Source organism: Rousettus aegyptiacus, unplaced genomic scaffold, assembly GCF_014176215.1.
Source record: "Rousettus aegyptiacus isolate mRouAeg1 unplaced genomic scaffold, mRouAeg1.p scaffold_m13_p_3, whole genome shotgun sequence".
Classification (NCBI taxonomy): domain Eukaryota; kingdom Metazoa; phylum Chordata; class Mammalia; order Chiroptera; family Pteropodidae; genus Rousettus; species Rousettus aegyptiacus.
Window position 1 is genome coordinate 139,581,944 of NW_023416306.1, and position 20,039 is coordinate 139,601,982.

A 20,039-nucleotide genomic window follows, 5' to 3' on the forward strand; every position below is an offset into this window, starting at 1 on the left:
CATGTTTTTAACTTACCTAGAGGGGCGAAAGGCACTAACGGAAGCGCATGCCCTGTACGGGGACTCTTCCACTTCTTTGCCTGTTTTCCTCTCGCTGCTGGCTGGCCGCCGACTGCAGTAAGAAGTAGGACAACCACGGTAACAGTTCCTCGGCATTTCTCCAAGTTGGCCTGGCTCTTCCACAGTAGTCACTCTTGGTATCTCTGTCCTGCAGGATTATCCATCTGGGAGACTAGTTACCATGAAAAGTAGGGGCGGGGTGGGGGGGATCCTCCAAAAATACTTGGTTCTCTCAGCTTGACAGAGTCTCTCTAACCTCTAACATTTCTCTTTCTTATCTTGAAGAAAGTCTGGGCAGGTTCCGTATTAGCAACTTAAAGGTCCCTCTCTCCATTCCTAGGGGGCTGTTATAAGATACCAAGTACTTGTAGGACACATATCATGTGATGGCTACCAAAAAATCCATCTTTAAAGAAAGTATGTAACTGGTAAGCAACCAGTGTCCCAGCTTGCTAAAAATGGAACATTATTGTTAATACCGCATAATACCTAATCTATAATGTAAAAAAAGTACCAGCAGGCATCTCTCACCTGCCAAAAAACTCTTTAAAAATTTATGTAAATTCATATAATTTATATAAAATACTCCATGGTTATACCTCATTCCTCCTACCCTCAATATATAAGTAGAAATGGATGATCAAGAGTTTGAAAAAGACATACATATTAGAAAAATACTGTTAAAAGGTTTATTGCAATAATACAATAAAAGTTTAGAAAACATGTGTATGACTCAAACTGGTTTGGAAGTTGCAGAGCAATGGCAAGTTCCTGCAACATGACACCATGAGGAGATTCTCCGGTACTATAGTTCTTTTTAACAGCATGCCACCAAATGCTCTTTCCCAAATCATCCATACACAAATCCTTAAATGAACCCTGTCTTGCTATACCCAATGTTGACTTATTGTTTTTCGCCTTAACTTACAGATGTGCAAAACTTTTCTTAGTCATATTCCATCACAAAAATGTGTTTAACAGACCATTTTGAGCAGCCTATTTGGTGCCTCCGGGTTTTATTAATATTACCTTGTTTTAACAAATCATTTTAATATGGAAAACGGGACCAAGTTCTATGGCTTTTTGTTTAAAAAAAAAAACACCAGCTTCAATTTTTTTAAAAAAAATTGTTTACATATGGTTCTGGCACCTAAATTAAAGACTTTAATGAGCAGCAAAGAGAGTAGAAAAAACAGTGGTTGAAATGTATATTTAAGACTATTTACAGGGTGGATCCAGTGCAAAATAATGAAAACCAAAATACCTCAGCAGTGTAAGCCAGTATGTTGGTGTTCATAGCCACCAAAGGGTTTGATCATTTAACCCTAAGTAAAGTGCCTCTAGGTGATATTAACAACAACAAAATATACCCTATCAATCCCTAAATTTCCCATATCCTTATAAGGTCTATTGAATTACTCTAGATATGAGTCTGTGATCTCTGGATTCTATTCCTAGCTTTATCTCACATTCATGGTTTCATAAGAGGCTTACTTGAGAAAAACCATGACTCATGTGCATCTTTCTGCTGAAGTCACCCTCTACCCTCAAGCCCCAAATCCCGATCTTCCAACTCTTGAGACTAAGCACTTCTTTTTGAGGGTTTGAAGTACCTGGACAACTCTTATCTCATGGGATTTTAAGTTCACTTGGTATTTGTTCAAGTCTATCACACCCATTCTCTATGAGTTACAGGCCTGGATGGTACAACACAAGTACAGCAATCATAAAACTGAGCAGTTAAAACAGAAAAGCCTGTTTCCTCTCCAAATGAAAAATTCATAGTTGGGGAACTTGAGACTCCTGGAAAGGAATAAACACCCTTCTGCAACTCTACTTGACACTCTACTGAACGTTAAATATACCAATAGCAAAAACTATATAGCACCTCGGATTTGGAGGCAAAGTATTTATAATAATTATAATGAGAAAAGAAGCTAGGGCAGGGCAAACCTCTAAATGACTTATCTGAGGTACTATCATGCTAATCACACTAACAAGATATGGTAATAATGCTTGTTAGGAATTTTTCATAGGATTTCTTTTTGTAGTTGTTACATAGAATTTTTGCAGTTATTAAAAATAAAAAACTACTTACATATTTGTACACAATGCCTCTCTATGGTTTTCTTATACGATAGATTGTCACTAAGAATGACAAGACACGGCTGAAAATGACCTCTTGGTGAGGGACAATTCTGCCCGGGGAACTCTCTCCCCAGGAGAGCGCAGTGTCAGCTACAGTGACCTGCTCTGCATTTCTAGGGGAAGGTAGTGTCCTCAGAGCAGCAACGACCTCTAGGAAACAAACAAGCAAGACAGTTTTCCCTGAAAAAAACCTGCCACCTACCAAATCCCTTAAAAAGAAACTGGACACCAGAAGAATGAGCAGAGGCCACTTAATTAGGTGGCTTTTAACCTGTGCCCAGGCAGGCATTTAGCTTACATAGGCGAATGACTTAACCTAAGTGCAGTTTCAAAATGCACATAGTGTGGATGGTAGGAATCCAGTCATCTAGGTAAGAATGAACGTAATTCCTCTCAGAATATAGGAAAATAGGTTAAAAAATCTCCAGGACATTATTGCAGCTAGAATTTCTTCTGTTCGTGGATGTGGGTCCTAAAGACAAAAAGACCTTAAGTTTCTTTGGTGTGAGGGGAGAAAGGAAAACAGGAATGTCTGACGAGCTACGACAGAGCAGCACAAGTGAAATAATTTTTAAGCTACCCATCCTCCCCCCCAAAAAAATACCACCCCTTCCACACAAAACCAAAATCCTCGACCTAAAAACCAAACATGACCAAATTATAAAGAAATCAAGTATATCAAACGTCTGCTGGTTCTCTGTACAAAAATGATGGCATAAAAACAAACATATCAAACTCATATTTCAAGTCCTAATCGTTAAGAACCACTTCTTTGTGATTCAACCCCTAAAATGCAAAATGTTCACAAAGAGTCTCACCATCGCAAGGACCTACACGTCAGCTTGTCTGTGGGTCCTGTGGCCTGTGCTCAGAGGGAGCCCAAAGGAATTTCTGCCTCAACAGAACTGGCCACATGCACTGGTCCGTCTTCCACCCACAGTAGTCGGGGTAGATGACCTTTGACTCCTCTGTTCTATTAATTATCATAGGCATGTCGGTCACCACCACTGGCCATTTGACAAATAGAAATGCTTGTCTCTCTGCTTTAAAAAAAAGTTTATCCTCCTTTTGTTCCAGGCGCGATCTTACCTAAATACATAGCTCACTAGTTTACTTTCCTGATGCAGATCTGGCATGTTTTGGTCCATGCTCATTAGCGGTGTCCAGTGTAAGCTTTAAACCAGGAGGTCACCGAGGCTGCGGCGGAGGAGATCATCCCGCCAGCACTGCTGCTCGCGATGGGCAGGGACGCCTGGGTACTCTGGCTCTGTGAGACTTCCACAGGCTGGGAAGGGATGTCACAAAACCGGGGGCTCGGCAAGTTCTCCCAGTCTGTGCCCAGGTCGGTTTCGTCGTCGCTTATGTGCTCGTCTCCACTCTCGTCGGATTCTCCAGCAACTCCAGGGCCCACGAATTCCACGGACTCCTCGAGGTCCGCTCGCACTTCGAAGGGTCCCGACCTGTGTGCAGACAGTGAGGGGCCTCTTTAAGACAACCGCCATTCTCTCACAACGTGTGACAGCAGGTGACAGAAGACCTGACGGCTGTAGGAGGCCCAGAGCTGTCACTGTACTCGCGTCCTAAAACTGCACTGGACCCACTCACTGTTGGTCTACAATTGAGTGTTTCTTTATCTATATAATAACTGCCATCCAAGTAATGAATAAAATCACAACGCCACACTTCTCTTCAATTTTCCCTACTTTATTTGTGGATGGAAAGACCCACCCACTCAGACTATCCATGCTGGTCCAAAGTATGATTTCCTGTTTTAAATGACGGCAGTGACTATGCTTTCCAATGAGACGATTCTGACAAAAACAGTCACCTGATGTATAGGCTGGCATATTAGAACATTACACGGTATACAAAGAAAACTGTACAGGTGTTCTGTGCCTATGGAGGCCTCGAGTTAGTAAACTCAGGACCCAAAAGAGCTAAATAATATGGCCATATATATTTTAGCAAAGCTTCCTGGGACTGGTGTCAGCAGCCTCCCATACACGTTTTGATATCACATAGTTTTCCAGGGACGTGTTTATAGCATAGGATGAGATATAATTATTTAGAATATATTCCTCTGGAATAGCATGCATTTCTGAACTGTATTTCAGGGGGAAACTATTTTTATTTCACGGAAGTCTCTAATAATGTCCTCGCCTCCAAATCTAATAACTTTTTTTTCTCGGGCCTCATACCCTTGGTGGCTCCTCAGTGCTACTCTGAAACAAAGCTCACACAGGCCTGCTGCTTTTCCCTTGCCCCCTTTCAAGTGCCCATCGGCTCCTGCCTCAGGGGTGCCGGGGTGCATTTCCTTTGGGCGGGCAGAGTTGCCCCACCCACTGCCCCTCCAGGTTTTCCTACAACCAGCTATTGGTGGGACCATACTGCTCCAACAGCCCCTAACTCTCTGCTGTTGCCCCTAAGACAATGCCTTGGTTCATTTAAGAGTTTCACTGGTAATTACTTTGAGGAAAATGACAGAGGTTAGCAAAAATAACAGAAATGAGAAATACCCTAAAATTGTACAGCCTGCCATTTGAGGCTATGATCCAAAATTCTTTAGTCTTTATAATGATAAAAGCCTAGAGTTGGTCTCCAATGCACCTCACCAGACCTGCACCCTCTGGGTCACCTTTTCCAGGGTTAAGAAGCCTTCATTCTTCTAAGACCCTGCTTCCCATCTGGGACTCAGCAACAGTATTAGCTAACATTTCTGTTCTAGGCAGTGTTTTTTAAGGCTTTACAAGTATTAATCTTATTGGAAGATATACCACAGGGTTGGTCTCCAGTGAGCAATTTACATTTCAAAGAGCCCCTCAAACCAGGGGCTGCTAAGCTTACCAGGCCTCCACCCTGCTCAAGTCCTGATTTTGCAAGGGGTCAAGGGAATAAGTATTGGGAGGGAGTTCTCCCCACAATCTTCCTTCCATCCTTTGAAACTTTCTCAAACCAGTAACCACTGCAACCAGTATCTTAGCTCTGAGTATCCCTTTTCTGTTTCCTTGAGGTTTTCCTTACAGTTTGTTTCTTTTCTCCCTTCTTTTTTCTTTTCATTGGCAAACAGGTCCACTCCAAAGACATTTTTTTTTTTTCATATTCCTCTCCTAGCTTCACTTCCAAACATCCTTCCGCCTGCCAGAGCTCTCAGACTGTGTGTTGCTAACCTCTCATCAGACTCATCTTTTCGGATATCTGAGCCAGCCTAAACACATTAACCTGCAGGGGATTCCTCCCTCACACTACCTGATATCACTAAATAACCACTTTTCCATCCTCGTTGTGTTTCCCAGCTCAAGTCCTCACTGCACCACCACCTCCTAACCAGCCCTATCCCCTACTGCCTCATCTTGCCAGAGAGCTGCCCCTCTCTGGTGCTTCCCTGCTAAAAATGTTCACAATTTAAGCCCTTAGCTGGGCTCCCTCCTTTCTTAAACACAAGGCTCCCTGATTCTGTTCTGTCCAGCAGACCTCAGCACCTACCACCAGGTTAAGTCTCCTGACTCCCCCAGGCTCCCTCACAGGCCCAGGTCAGCTCTCCACCACTACCTTCCTTCCTTCCTGCTAGCTCTGAGGCTCGGCCTGCTTTCTATTCCTCTTTGATACTGTTTTATCTACTGTTGGGGTCTTTCTTGGCATGAGACTGCTACTGTCCCTAGAGTCCCCTCTTTAAGATATCCCCAGGAGACAGGAGTGATATCGAGGAGGGAAAGGAAAAGTTCTTCCAGGCAGAGCCCCCTGCTAGAAGTCAGTCACCTGGACTCCAGTTTGCAGCTTAGAATCCCAGGGCATGGAACAACAGGTGCTCAATTAAGGACTTCAAATGAAAAATAAACTAGTGGATGATTCCCAAAGTAGCCAGTCAGAACAATGTGACTACTAACGAGTAACCTACATTTTTGAGAACTGGCAGGAGAAGAGCTCCCTTACAGAGGACGCTGGCACATTTCTCCACCCAACGCCTCGCTCCCATCACTTCCGGCTTAACCTATTACCTACCCAGTATGCCACACACATCACAGAATCAACTAGCAAAAGAATTAAGTCTTTCTGCTTAAAGTCTTTGGGGAATACAGATTATAAAATAATTTTCAGGTTAGCTGGAAATTTACATTTTTTTATTGAGTACCCTGAAGCCAGAGTACTCATTGTCTTATGATGCTGTAGGGAGTTATTCTTATCGATTAAGGCAACAAAATGATATTTTTGGCTTTTTAAAATTTCTTGCAGAATATCTTTTTCCAAAAATATCTCGTAGAATGTACAACATCAAGAGTGAATGAACTCTAATGTAACCTCTGGACTTTGGATGATAACAATGTGTTAAAGTAGGTGCCACTGTGGAAAAGACTGGATCAGATAAGACCAAGAGATACTAAATCCACGGAGAAATTCTGATTAGGAGACAGACAACTGCATGGTTTCAAAGTGTCTCCACACACAATGCAAGGAAAGAAAACTATCCAGTGGAGGAATTATACAGTGGAGAAGGCAAAAGGCAGCTTGACTGGGTGACTGAATTAACATCAACAAGGGGCAGATGGCTACTGTGGCCTCAAGGTGTGATACCCAGGAGACACTCCCACACAGGCAGTGCTCCAGCCTAGAATACATAACCTGAATCTCACTGCAAGGAAATAACCAACCTCAAAATGAAAGTTCTATTCAAAAAAAAAAAAAAGGAAAAATGTTAATGTCATAAAAGACAAAGTGGCTGCAAAAAATGTTCCAGATTTAAAGGAGGTTAGAGATATAACAATTAAATGCAACATCTGATTCTAGACTGGATCCTGTACTAGAAGGGAGAAATGCTATAAAGGGCATTATCTGGTCCACTGACAAAATGTACATATGGACAGTAGATTAAAATATTACGTCAATGTTTCATTTTCTGATGCTGATAACTATAATGTGGTTCACTAAGAAAATATCCCTATTTTTAGGAAATATACATTGAAGTATTTAGGGGTCAAAAGCCATGACGTCTGTAACTTATCCATGTAGAGCTCAGAAAAAAAATATTTCCGCGCATATTTATGGAGACGGAGGGAGGGAAGGAGGCAGTGCACGGATGACAGGGCGAATGGAGTAAGCCACTAACGAAGGTGAATCTGGGCAGAGGGTATATGTGTCTTTGTGCTATTTAGTTTTTGGAATTTTTCTGTAAGTCTGACTTTATTTCAAAGAAAAAAAGTTTACATTGGATTCTGGATGGAATCCTTGGTTTAATTGGTCTCAATGGAGACAGGAAGTCCCATTCAGGTTCCATTACCAAACTCTATAAGCCTGACCCAGGCAAGTACTTCTGAAGCTCTGGCCTCCTGGCTCAAAGACTGGGAACTTGGATGTGACGATAGCCTGGCTGTGTATGTGAACTTCTGTAGGACAGAGCCCTCTATGTAAATGGAGGGCTGACTCAAGGGCAAGCCTACAGAAAACTTCAGATACTCCAAAGAAATCCATCTCTAATATAAGACTGCCTGTTTTCTTAACCACCAACACTAGATAGTAGCAATTCTTTCCTTTTTGCCAAAATGATGAATGAAAAATAGAAACCTGTTTTAAATTGCATTTCCTTTTTTTGAATTGGATTTCTTTATTCTTGATTGAGGCTAAAGAGTTTTTTCATTTGAATACTGAGTGCATTTCTTTTGTGTGAACTACCTTCCCTGCCTGAATATGTTGTCTATTTTTCTGTTAGGCTGTTTGCCTTTCTCTTATTAATTTGAAAGACTTAAATCACCTAGTTTTTAATCCTTTGTCTTACAGAGGTTAAAAAATGTATCATCTGCTTGCCTTTTAAGTTTGTTTATGGTATCTTTTACCAGAGACACTTAGTTCTTACACAGTAAAATGTAAAACTGCTTTCCTTTATGGTTTTTGAGTTTTGTGGCTTGCTGGGGAATTCCCTTCCCACCCTATGATTATAAAACATGATCCTTTCTCCTAGTTATTTTACAGTTTCTTTTTTTTTAATTAAGGTCTTTTATATCATCTGGAATTAATTTTTTGTTTACGGAATGTGGTGTGAATCCAACTTTTTTCCCCATATGAGTACCTAACTGGCCCACCACCACTGAGCTGCTATTATGATTCGACATGCCACCCCTACAATATATTATATTCCCATACATACAAGAGTTTCTAGACTCTTTATTTTCTTCCCCTAATTGCTCCACCTATTTTCATGCTAACAGCACCCTGTTTTAATTATCTTTAACTATGTTTTAAGAGGGGTTGGGCCCATCCCTTTTTCAAAATTTCCCTGCAGACTGTGTTTTTAGTTTAACTTTAGAATCAGATTGTCAAAGTTCCATGAAATATCTGTTGAAATTCTTTCAGGTTTCCTTTACAGGAGGAGGAGCATTTTTATAATGCTGAGCCTTCCCAACCTAGAAAATTGTAAAGGGTCTTCACTGCCTCGAGTCTTCTTTCACTCAGTCCCACACCTCATACAGTGTCTGGCAGACATTCAAGAATTACATGTTGAATCACATTTTTTTAATTTTATAATTTTATTTATATAGGTTTACATGTTTTGTAAAGATTATTCCTCTAATTTATAGTTTTTGTGCAACCTTTTACTCTATTATATTTTTTAAGTTGTTGGCATACAGAAAAGCAACTGCTTTTATATATTCTTATATCTAGTCACCATACTGAACTATCATTTCTAATAGTTCTTTTGGATACCTAGTTCAATAATCATGCCATTTACAATAATGGCAGCTCAGTTTCATTCTTTCCAGTATAAAAACACCTTGCTTCCTTGCTGAGATGTTCTGCATCTGGCTGGGCCTCCTGAGTCACATCAACATAACAGTGACAGCCGGCATCCCAGCTTTCTCCTGACTGTAGAGGACAGCCTCTATTAAACATCAATGTTAGTAACATGTTGCTAATATATAGTTTTTGCTATTTGTTTACGGCAGATATCCTTTAATAATAATCTTTTTAATCTGCTAATAGTTTCCTTCAATTATTAACGGGAACTGAATTTTATTCATTGTTTTTCTGGCATCTATCAGGTTAATCTTATGTTTTTTCTTCTTTAATCTGTTAATGTGAGGAAGTAATGTACATTGGTTAAAAGCATGATTATCTACAACTTTGGAATCAGCCAGATCTGTTTTGGGACCCTGGCTCCACCACTTTTACTGGCTCTGTGACCATGTGGAGGAGTGACCTGACCATGCTAAACCTCAGTTATCCCTCCCCTCATAATAATCCTACCTAGACTTAAGAGACATAAAATAGTTGGCCCAATGTCAATAAATATTGCGTCAATAAATATTAGTTCTTATTATTGATAAATTTACTAATGCTGAACCTTTTACAAATGAGGTACAGAGAGTATGGCAAGCAAACCCACAGAAATCAACCACTAAAACTGTGGTGAATTTCTAATAGGTTTCTGCAGCTCCTGAACTAATGAATGGGATTGAGGTGAGGAACATCAATTCCCTATGAAATGGCACAAAATTCTGGGTGTATGTGCAGTTTCCTGGAGAGAGTCACAGCTTTTTTCAAAGGGGGGAGGGGAGTGGGGAGAAACACAAGACTGTGGTTGAGGGCAGATTACCACGGAAAGTTCACTGCAAAGTGGAGGAAGCCAGGCACTCTGGTCAGTGGAGGGGACTATCCCAGAGCAGCTGGTTCCAGTGTCTAAGAAAATGGAATGATGGGGGAGTCCCACGAGAACTTTCCCACCTTTTTATCTTTGTCCTCTTTCAAAAAAAAGTGCAAGTACATTAATCAAGTCATATCTGCAGAAATGTGTGGACAGACTGCTAAGAGGAAGGAGAAAATATAAGCACCAGAGAAGGGGCGCTTGGACGGTACCAAAGATAAGTCTTGTCTGTGTCATGCTTCTGTGGGCCGAGAGACTGAAAAGACCCCGTAGACCAGTCCTGGTTGGTCTTTTTTGTTACTGACTCCTATTTTTAAGCTAATGGATTTTAAACTACTTAATCTCATAAACATGTCATGCCTTTATCTCCAATAAGTGGTGGTCAGATTTACTCGATGACAAAAAGAGAACTGTGAAGAACTGTTATGATGGGAAGGCACGAACATGCACAAAAGAAAATGCACAAGAAATGCAGCAGACGCCAGGCAGGGCTAGAGAAGAAACAGACGTGGATTCAAAGAAATGGTGTTTGATCTTTGGCTGTTGGGGACAGCCAAAAGTCCCCAACTCCCGGAATAACTCTCCAGAACATCTTTTTTAGGTGTTAAAAATTGTTTGATATTAATTTTCTCTGAGAAATGATTACTAAGGACCATAATGGCTCAAATATGATGAGCCATTGTTTCTTTCTGTATAGGACTACATTATTTTTGTACACTTTGGAGAGCTGAGCTGAGGAAGAGGCCAGGCCCCTGTTCTCTGCCAACACATACAACAACTCTACTTAAAAGTAGTCACATGATATCATATATATATATATATATATGATATAAACCTAAAAGCAACAAATGGACAGGACAAACAAACAGAGACTCATGGACATGGACTATTGACTAGTGGTTACCAGAGGGTAGGGGTTGGGGGGAGGGGATACATAGACGCGGTAAAGGGAGTCAAATATGTGGTGATAGAAAGAAATCTAACTATGGGAGGTGAACACAGTGTTATTGTTAAAGTGTACAGTTGAAATTTACTGGATTTCATTAACCAGTATCACCATTAAAAATTTTTTTGAAAAAAAAAAAAAGTAGTTACATCACAACCACTGAAAGAAAAGCAACAAACACCCTTCTTACCTGCCTAGGTGTTCAGAGTTGGGGCTGACCAGGTACATTAGATTCCTGAGGGTATGCAGTGGTTGTAATTGATCTAAATTTACATGCTACAAAAAGCAAAAAATTGGTTACTATTTCAACCATGTAAGAAATTAAAAATTAGTTCACAGCACATTTTTCATACCTGAGAAAAGCAAAGATAAAGAATATTTGCATTCAGTTTCTTCACTGCTCGAGTAAATTTCTGTCTGCTGAGATTTTCTCCACAAAATTCACTGTAAAACAAACATATAATTTGTAAAGTTGTATTTTTTTTGAGGAAATTCTATGTTAAAATGTTCATTTTGAAGAGTATGCTTTACACTACAGTTCAGTATAAAACATACCCTGTGGTCTTTGTTTCTTAATAATTGTACTCAGAAACTTTCTAAGAAGGAACTGTTACCCTCATGGAACAATTTCACTGCATCTATAAAAATTACAAATGCATATACCCTTTGACCAAGCAATTCCACTTCTGGAAATTTATTCTACACAAACACTTGCACACTAATGAAGTGATGAATGTATATGATTAATCTTTGAAATATAAAGAGAAGACTGGTTAGATTCTGGAACATGTATACTAAGGAAAACTGCAACTATCCACATTAAGTCAGAGTGACAGCTGCAGGCTCCAATAGCCCTACGAGGACCCATACAATTTGCACCTGTACCTTCCTTGCTGCCCTTGGTCAATACTGCTCTCCTTGCAGCTTACTCTTGCCAGGCCATTGCCTTTCTCTCTGTCCCGCAGTCTCTTTCCCCAGGATCCACATGACGTTTCCTTCCTCCCTCAGGTTCACACATGATCACACACCTGTCCACTTAAACACAGTAAGCCCTTCACTGCCTCCACATGCCCTTTATCCCACTCTACTTTAATATTCTCCATAGCACCTGTTACTATTTAATATACTGTTTATTATTTGTTCCTTCATTAAGTACCAAGAGGATAGGGATTATGTTTTCATCACTACTGTACCCCCTCAGTACCTAGAATAGTGCCTGGAAGATAGAAGGCATTTGATAAATATTTGTTAAATAAATAAGAACTTAAAAAGCAGGGTGCAAGATACCTTAGTACAGCACGATACCTTTTGTGTTTAAGAGTGGGGAGATGGTAACCATACATATTTGTATTTCCTTGACATGAAGGATAACTGGAGGAGGGTGAGGTCTTAGTAAGAACTGGGCAGACTGTAAACCTTTACATTTTAAAAAATTTTAAACCATGTGTTAAAAAAAAAAATTCAAGTATTTCAAATAATCCAGTTCTTGCACATGAGCATACCTTCTGAATATTCTGGTTTTTCCTTCGATTATTTTTTCAAGTGGGAGAATTCTCTGTGGTCTCCCCAAACACTTCATATACAATTTCAAAATAACACAAATTTGCACCACCTGAGGCTTTTGAAATGTAGCTCAATGAGGCATATGAAATTAACCTCAGTATCTTATGGTCAGATCTTTACTGTCTTAATAGCACTTAAATTCTTGTTTTCGATTTAATCAGAACATAAGACTACAATAGGAACATTAAAGGCCCATGGCAAAAAAGACATCACCATCTTCAATTACTTGCCTGTTACACAGTTTTTTGGGAAGATTTACGTCGAGTATATGAGACAAAATGTTGACCAGCTGAGTCGCATAGCACAACGCAGCACTGATTGTGTAAGCGGGGTTGTTATGCTCCATGTCTGAAGTATAAAAACAACAACCATACACGAAACAACTTTAATTTCAACAGAAATATGAACAAAACTAAATTTTATGATTTCTAATTTTACCATTACATTATTGATGGTTATATTTCACTCCTCACTAACAGAAAGCCCACAGCCAGACATTAACATTTCATTGTCTATGGTTTTTGAGTAAAATGTAACCTAAGCAAATGGGCCTAAACAGGTCCAGCATAAATGAAATTAAAGTGTGAAATGCTTGGACCTGGTACTATATTATTTATCGGGACAATTAATGACCAACTTAAATGTTACCTCCTCAGAAAGGCCTCCCCTGACTACCTTACAGAAAAGCACAAAGCGGTCCCTTCCTTGTAGCCCCGCCCCAGGACGCTGCTGGTTCTGCCCACAGCACACACTCAGTACATGGTGCTTTTGATCACTACTTACTTCCTATCTGCCCCACAGAAAGGCAAAGACACCTGATTTGGTGACATCACCTCTGTATCACCAGCACTGTACATAACAGAAAGCATATACCCACTAAATATTTGCTAAATGACTAAATGAACAATCCTTCATCACCAAAGAGAAGCTACAGGAGTTTCAAAAGGTATCTCTATTGCAGTAGTCAATCTTCATTTAGGATTGCTAGAACAACCTCTTTACAATGTTAAAAACCATAAAAATGGGATTCAGGCTACATACACTTCTCTAGATAGTGAGGTCTTTTTATATAAATAAAGCAATATTGATCACCAAGAGGTGAAATACCAAAATTACATGTTTTTTGGCCCGTCAACAGATAGAGAAACAATATGTGGTATATCCACATGATAGAATGTTTTCAGTCATAAAAAAAATAAAATCCTGATACATCCAATGATGTGGATAAACTTTGAAAACATGCTAAGTGAAAAAAGCTAGACACAAAAGGCCACATATTGTATGAACCCATTTATATGAAATATCCAGAAAAGACACAGCTATATAGAGAGGAAGCAGATTAGTGGTTGCCAAGGGCTGGGAGGAGGGGAGGAGGGGGAGTGACTGCTTCGTGCCCTGGCCTTTCTACCTGGGGTGACGAAGTGTTTTGGAACTAGACAGAGGTGACAGTTGTACAACACTGTGAATGTACTAAATGCCACTGAACTGTTCATTTTAAAATTGTTCATTTTGCTATGTAAATTTTACCCCAATTAAAAAATATGTATGTTACATGGACAATGGACTAGTGGTTACCAGAGGGGAGAGGGAAAAAATAAAATGTTAAAAAGAAAAAAGTTAATAAAGAATCTATGAAAAAAAATAAAAAATAAAAAAATATATATGTTTATAAATATATTTTGCTTCTCACCAGGCCCCTGTGTGGTTTTCTTCTCTTCCACCCAATTGTAGTAGGCGGAGTAGTCCCCGTTGTTGGGAAGGCTAATCCAAGGCCCTGTAATGCTAATGCTTGTGTCCCCATTGTGATCATCACAGACCCATCGCCCCGAGAGGTAAGTTGTCCTCCGGGCTTCAGCAAGCTTGCTCACGGTGCTGGAGGTCATAGCACTGTCACTCTCTGAAGACACATCTGCAGGATCTCTAAAAATCAGAAGATGCACATGGATTTCAAAGGACAAGGTTTTACAGAGTATGCAACATAATTGCCAGATATGCAGAACACTGGGAAGATGTGCACGAGGACAGGAATTCATTTGGAATGTACAGGGATAAGTGACTGCTATCAGAGATAGAGCTGAAGAACAAATGAGTTGCACAGAAGCCCACGTCATTGCGAGGACAGTGTCACCATGAGTGAAGGCCTTGAATATCAGGTTCCCAAATGATTTGGTCTCAAGATTCCTTTTTAAAAGGATCCCAGAGGGCTTTTGTGAATGTGGGTTAGATACATCGATATTTACATTAGAAATCTGAGAAAATTTCAAATTACTAATTCATTTGAAAATAATAAACCTATTACATGTTAACACAGAATGTCTTTAGGAAGTGCCAGGGATGGATGGTGTTAGAAAAGCAGGTAAGAAATGGGTAGACTGGAAAGGGCCTTCCGTGCTGCAAGTTTAGATTCTGTTTTCTCGGCCAGGGGTTCTTAATCCTTTTCCTTCTGCCACAACACACGTGCAAGATAACTCCCACTGGCTGCCATAGATAAGACTGGGGGCAAGGATGTTATAGCTAATTCTAAATTATACTGCTGTTTCTTCCTTCTCCCACTCAAGATAAGTTTGAGAAATGTGGTTAAGAAATCTTATTAGAGGGATAACTTTAAAACTATCAGCTTAAGAAATTAACAGCATATAATAACATATGCTAGGAGAAAAAATTTAAATAGCACAAGAAAGGAGAAAGTTGTTTCCTCTTCTGCGACTTCATATGCAGTTGTGCCTCCTCAGTGCCCTAAAACCTGGAACAGTGTCTTAGTCTTTGTTTATTGCAACATGTTTAACATTGATATCTTGGCCCATGAGAATTTAATTTGGCCTAATATTTTGTTAGCTTTTACCTCCCCTTGGGCCTGGCCAGTAGTCTTTACACCTATTTTCAGGTCATCCAACTTCTTCCCATTGACCCAAAAAGCTACCTTACATGTTTCTTTCTGAACATTCTAGTCTGCTCTATTTTGAATGTGCCTTTTACTTTTATTACTATTACAAATTACTTAGTAAGAGTCAGAGAGAAGGTTTTCAAACTAGAAATAACAGACTTTTAAGCTTTTAGGAAGCCAACTCTGGCAACAGAAGAAAGGATAGATTGAAGGAGAGGTAGCAAAGAACAGGCACACAGCTAGCGACTATCCAGTTCAGGGGAAGGTGCTAGAAAGTGAGAGTGACTGGAAGAGGCAGGAAAATCCTCAACTCGAACAGCCTGGTGGTCAGTGAGGAAGCAAATAAAATTCTTCATTGGCAATTTCTACCCCTGGCTGCTCCTCAGCATCATCCAAGCAACGTTTAAAAATATAAAAGCATTATGAGATGGCTGAGAGGTTGGAGGTGTGTCCTCTGGACTCATATTTTTCAAAAGCTCCTGGATGACTCTGATGAACAGCCAGGTGGGGTACCACCGTCTTGCCACCCTACTGCCTCCTGAGAGTATCCATGAACTACCGCCTAAGACTGGACTCATGGTATCAAGTGCTCGACAGCGGCCAGTTACCAGGAAAAGGCTATCACCATGTCGTGACCACCCTGTAAGAGGCCCCAAGAACCAGGTGTTTTCTTCAATTTTAACTCATGATTTCTCGGTGAAATAGGCATTTATTTTCCTTATCTACCAGACAAGAAAATAAGACTTCAAGATTCAAGAAAACTGCCTTACAGCACGCAACTAAGAAACCGTCTGATTGGGACTGCTGCTGACATCAGCCATCAGATGGTTCTTGATCAGGAGTGAGTCAGCTCCTCGTCAAGAAGTTCTACAAGAGTACACAGGCCTGTACTCCGCCAAAGGCCACCGCCCTCTACCTTGGCTGCTTCCCCAGCTTCATGCAGCGTGTACTGTTTGCTGAAGCAGATAAGACTTTAATTTCATTACCAAGAAATCCAATGGCTCCAGGATGCAGCCCAATAAACGAGGTGCTGACGTATTTGAAAAATACTTGATCTTTGGAACCTGATCTATTCCTAGAGTCAAAAGACTTGCTTACTGTACCTCACACCAGTCTTTACTTCCTCGATTGGAAAAATGACAGAGGTGAGCTCTAATATGTGGGATCTCCGAAGATTTGCCAGACACTCATAATGACTTCTCAAGTCAATGGTTTTTTTTTCTACTAGGTCACCAAGTTTGCGATTATGCCTCTGAAACTTCTCCTTTTTCTCTTGATGCCGTTGTGCTCGAGTATAAAGCTTCTGATTCTTTTCCTTGGTTTTGAGAAGGCCTTCAGAATCTAAAATAAACCACACCCAACAATTATCTCCACAAATAGTTCCAGGGTACTGCAAAACCCCACTCCACTAGCATAAGTGTCTTCCTGCAGACTAAAGTGAAATCAAAACCTCAATAAAATTAAGTGGATAATGTTCTCTAAGTAGAAATTGAGAGCTTAGTTCAAGTAGATAATAGACATAAAGCAAAGGGGACCACCACTACAAGGACTCTGGATCTCCATTTATCATTTTTCTTACTATGAATCAATTACTCAAAGGCTATCAAGTTTAAGTTTAGCACAAAAGTACCTGCCTTTCTTACTGTAAGCGCTGAAGAATAGCCATATTGGGCAGAAAAGATTTAATTCAAGTTTGTAAAACTTATTGGTTGATTTTCCTTAAAAACCTCTTACGTGTGCCTTGGGTTACATTCAGAGAACTCAGAGTAGCCGGTGGTCATGCAGCAAAGAAATAGATCAAGAGCTCTGAAAAATTATAGTGGAATACAGCAGCACCCAGCTGAGTAGGAGTGCCTATCTGGTGAGCGCCTGCTATACCCAAGGCATTTTAAGCACAGAAAGGACAATGAAAGCCTGGCCACACAACCAAGAAGGGAGACAGACTCCCATCCTGTCTGATTTATGTCATTTTTATGGAGCCCCTTCACATTCTGGATCCCAAGACCTGCTAGGGATGTTGGGTTATAATGAAACTGCTCTACAGTAGTAAAAACAAGTTGTAAAATCTCACGATAGACATCTAGGAACAAGCTAGGAAGCTCAAGTTCAAAATCAAGCTTCCTTTTACATTGCAAGCTAGGTTCTCTACTTCATGATTATTATTTTTTAAATTGTTTATTGGGGTAACATTGCTTAATACAATTATATAATTTTCAGGTGTACATTATCATTTGACATCTGTATATTCTATTGTGTGTTTACCACCCAAAGTCCCGTTTCCTTCAGCTAATCCCCTTTACTCATTTCACCCTACCCCAAACCTTTCATGATTATTTTTGACCTTTCCACTGTCTAACTCAATCCCTCAATGGTCAGTTCCATGACCCATCCTACAGTTCCTTATATCTAGGGCTTTAAAAAAATCTCTCCTATCACAATCTTTTAACTCTCATCAAAACTCTGCCTATCGCTAGCTTGGCTCCACTCTACACTTCATGCCCTCTTTCACTGGCTCAGTCTTCAGAAACTACATCCAATTGTTAGTGGTTCTCCACTGCTGATCAAATATAGGCCAAACTTCTCAGCCTCCAGACCACCACCAACCTGGTAGACATCCCACAGTTCCGTTCTCACCATTCATTCTAATCTTGCTCAATCGCTAGATACTTTAAATCTTTTACACAAGGTGGAACTACTTCAGTAAATGCATGGATGGATGCTGAACGAGTCGTCATTCTTTAAACTCTCATTCTCATCCTGTTGTTCAAATCAATGTCTCTCTAGGAATACTCTATTTGCTATTGTCCATATTTTACTCATTCAGCCAGGCTCCCCTCCATAAATGCTCCCCAGACATCTTGTTCCACAGAAAATGAAGACATTTTCAAAAGAAGCTTTTACACCATTACATATCACTGTAAAATACTTGCTTCTGAAAGCAATGGGTAGAGAAGAAAGGGAATACTCCGTGGTAATGTGTGTGTACCTCACTTATGGCACAGTTCTTAGCTGCTTATACCAGATACAACCGAAGCTTTGTCATCAACTGACTAGAATTAAACGAGCCTTCGATAATTGTGGACCAAAAACCACCCTCTTTGACTGAGGACTACTAAACCTAGGTATTTTGTTGCAGGTATAAAGTTTCTTACAGTTGTATTTCTCCTTAGATGCATCTCTTTACCATTCCTGCTCAATATGAATATCCTAAAGGTTTAGTCTCCAGTTCTATCAAACGCTTTAAACCAAGTTCCTTAATTTTTATAATCTCTACTGAGCTCTTTACAAGTGCTCAAATGAATCTGTCTAGCCATGGCTCTGAGTCCCAAGGTGGTCAGACTTCTAAAAGACAGTTTCCAATTTAATATCATGACCCCTCATAGCTGGCAGGAATCATCAGTCATCCAACCGGCACTAGTGCAAGACTCAGCACTCAAGAGTTCAGTTTGTCCTTCTCTCCATGCCATCTCCCCCTAAACATCAGAACATTTTGAAGCTATTTCTGTAATCTACTCCTGCTTATTTGGGTAAATAACTTTGCAGCACAGATCAACTCAATCCTAAAATTTCATACAATCTAACTTCCCTGTCAGTGCTGGATTATTCTGTATCATGACATCTTAAATCAAGAGTCTGGAGAAATAGTAATCAGGTTCTACAGTTTATAATTTATGTCCTTTTCTAAATATATTTGATATTTCAATAACCAAGTTATAAAGAGTATTCATTATGTAGCAAGCTTAGTCCATACACTTGAGCGCATGCATAGCTTCTGGAATCCATTAACCCCCTTATGATTGTTTGCAAAAGGTTATGCGGGTGGCAACTAGACTGCATTTATGTTTTCAAGAATAGTGATTCCCAATCCTGGCAGGTTACTGGAACCACCTAGAGTAGTGCTACTCAAAGTGTGGCCTATGGGCCTGGGCCAGTATGCAAACTTTTAGCAGTCAGACAAGAGAAGTACAGAAATAAAGAGTAAGTTTAGAAACTCTTTTCTTTGATATGGCAATTTGACATTGCTGTAATATTCAAGTGTGTAATCGTTTTTTCTAATAATTAATTTTAATGTATTTCACAAAAGTATTGGTATTGATTTATAACAGAGTGGAAATCAAAGAGAAAAAAACTGGTCTTTTACTACAGACAGTTTAAGAATCACTGATCCTGTCCCCATGGATGAGATTTTAATTTCCTAAATCCAGGGTGGGTCCCAAGAGTCTCTAGATTTTAAAAAGGTCACCAAGTTGCTCTGCTAGGAATGGAAACCACTATTATAGGATCACTGCTTTAGAACCATATCTTTTATTTTCTGTGATTGCTGCTTTTGTATTTTGGGTTAGGAACCTATTAGAGCTGATTAGAGTTTTAAACCTGCTCATCAGAGAAATGCACATGCTCAGTAAATTCAGTGATTATAGGTGGTTCTCAGATGCGTGGTGACAAATCCCTGGTGTGAGCATCGTAGGAGGATGCAGAAAGAGGTGAACCAATGTTAAGTAACAAGTCCCTATACTGCTGTTGAACCAAAGGCTTTGTAGAATGCATGTGAAACTTGGTGGATAATTGCCTGTCTATAGTTTTTTATCATGTTGCCCTGTTTCTCTGGCTTATTAATCCTGTGAAACTCCACATGAGCATTTATGAGGACAAACATTTTCAAAGGAAGCTTTAATACCATTACAAAGCACTATAAAATACTTGCTTCTAAAAGCAATGAGTAGAGAAGAAAGGGATTCCCAAGGTGTGATGGTGACTCATTCTAAACTTTAAACACCGAACTTCAGAAATACATGGAATATTTCTAA

General features: G+C 39.9%; 1 protein-coding gene across 1 annotated transcript in view; it reads right to left on the bottom strand.

Annotated features, from left to right (window-relative positions):
- Window positions 1-735: 735 nt before the first annotated feature.
- ATG14 (autophagy related 14) overlaps window positions 736-20,039 on the bottom strand; it is a 32,198-nt gene continuing 12,894 nt past the window's right edge. Inside the window, exons 5-10 of the mRNA XM_016144871.2 lie at window positions 16,335-16,572; window positions 14,038-14,267; window positions 12,578-12,695; window positions 11,138-11,228; window positions 10,975-11,060; window positions 736-3,668 (exon numbers count right to left, since the gene is read on the bottom strand). Coding sequence (XP_016000357.1) covers window positions 3,362-3,668; window positions 10,975-11,060; window positions 11,138-11,228; window positions 12,578-12,695; window positions 14,038-14,267; window positions 16,335-16,572 — 1,070 coding nt within the window. The 3' untranslated portion in view covers window positions 736-3,361. The remainder of the gene's footprint in view (window positions 3,669-10,974; window positions 11,061-11,137; window positions 11,229-12,577; window positions 12,696-14,037; window positions 14,268-16,334; window positions 16,573-20,039) is intronic.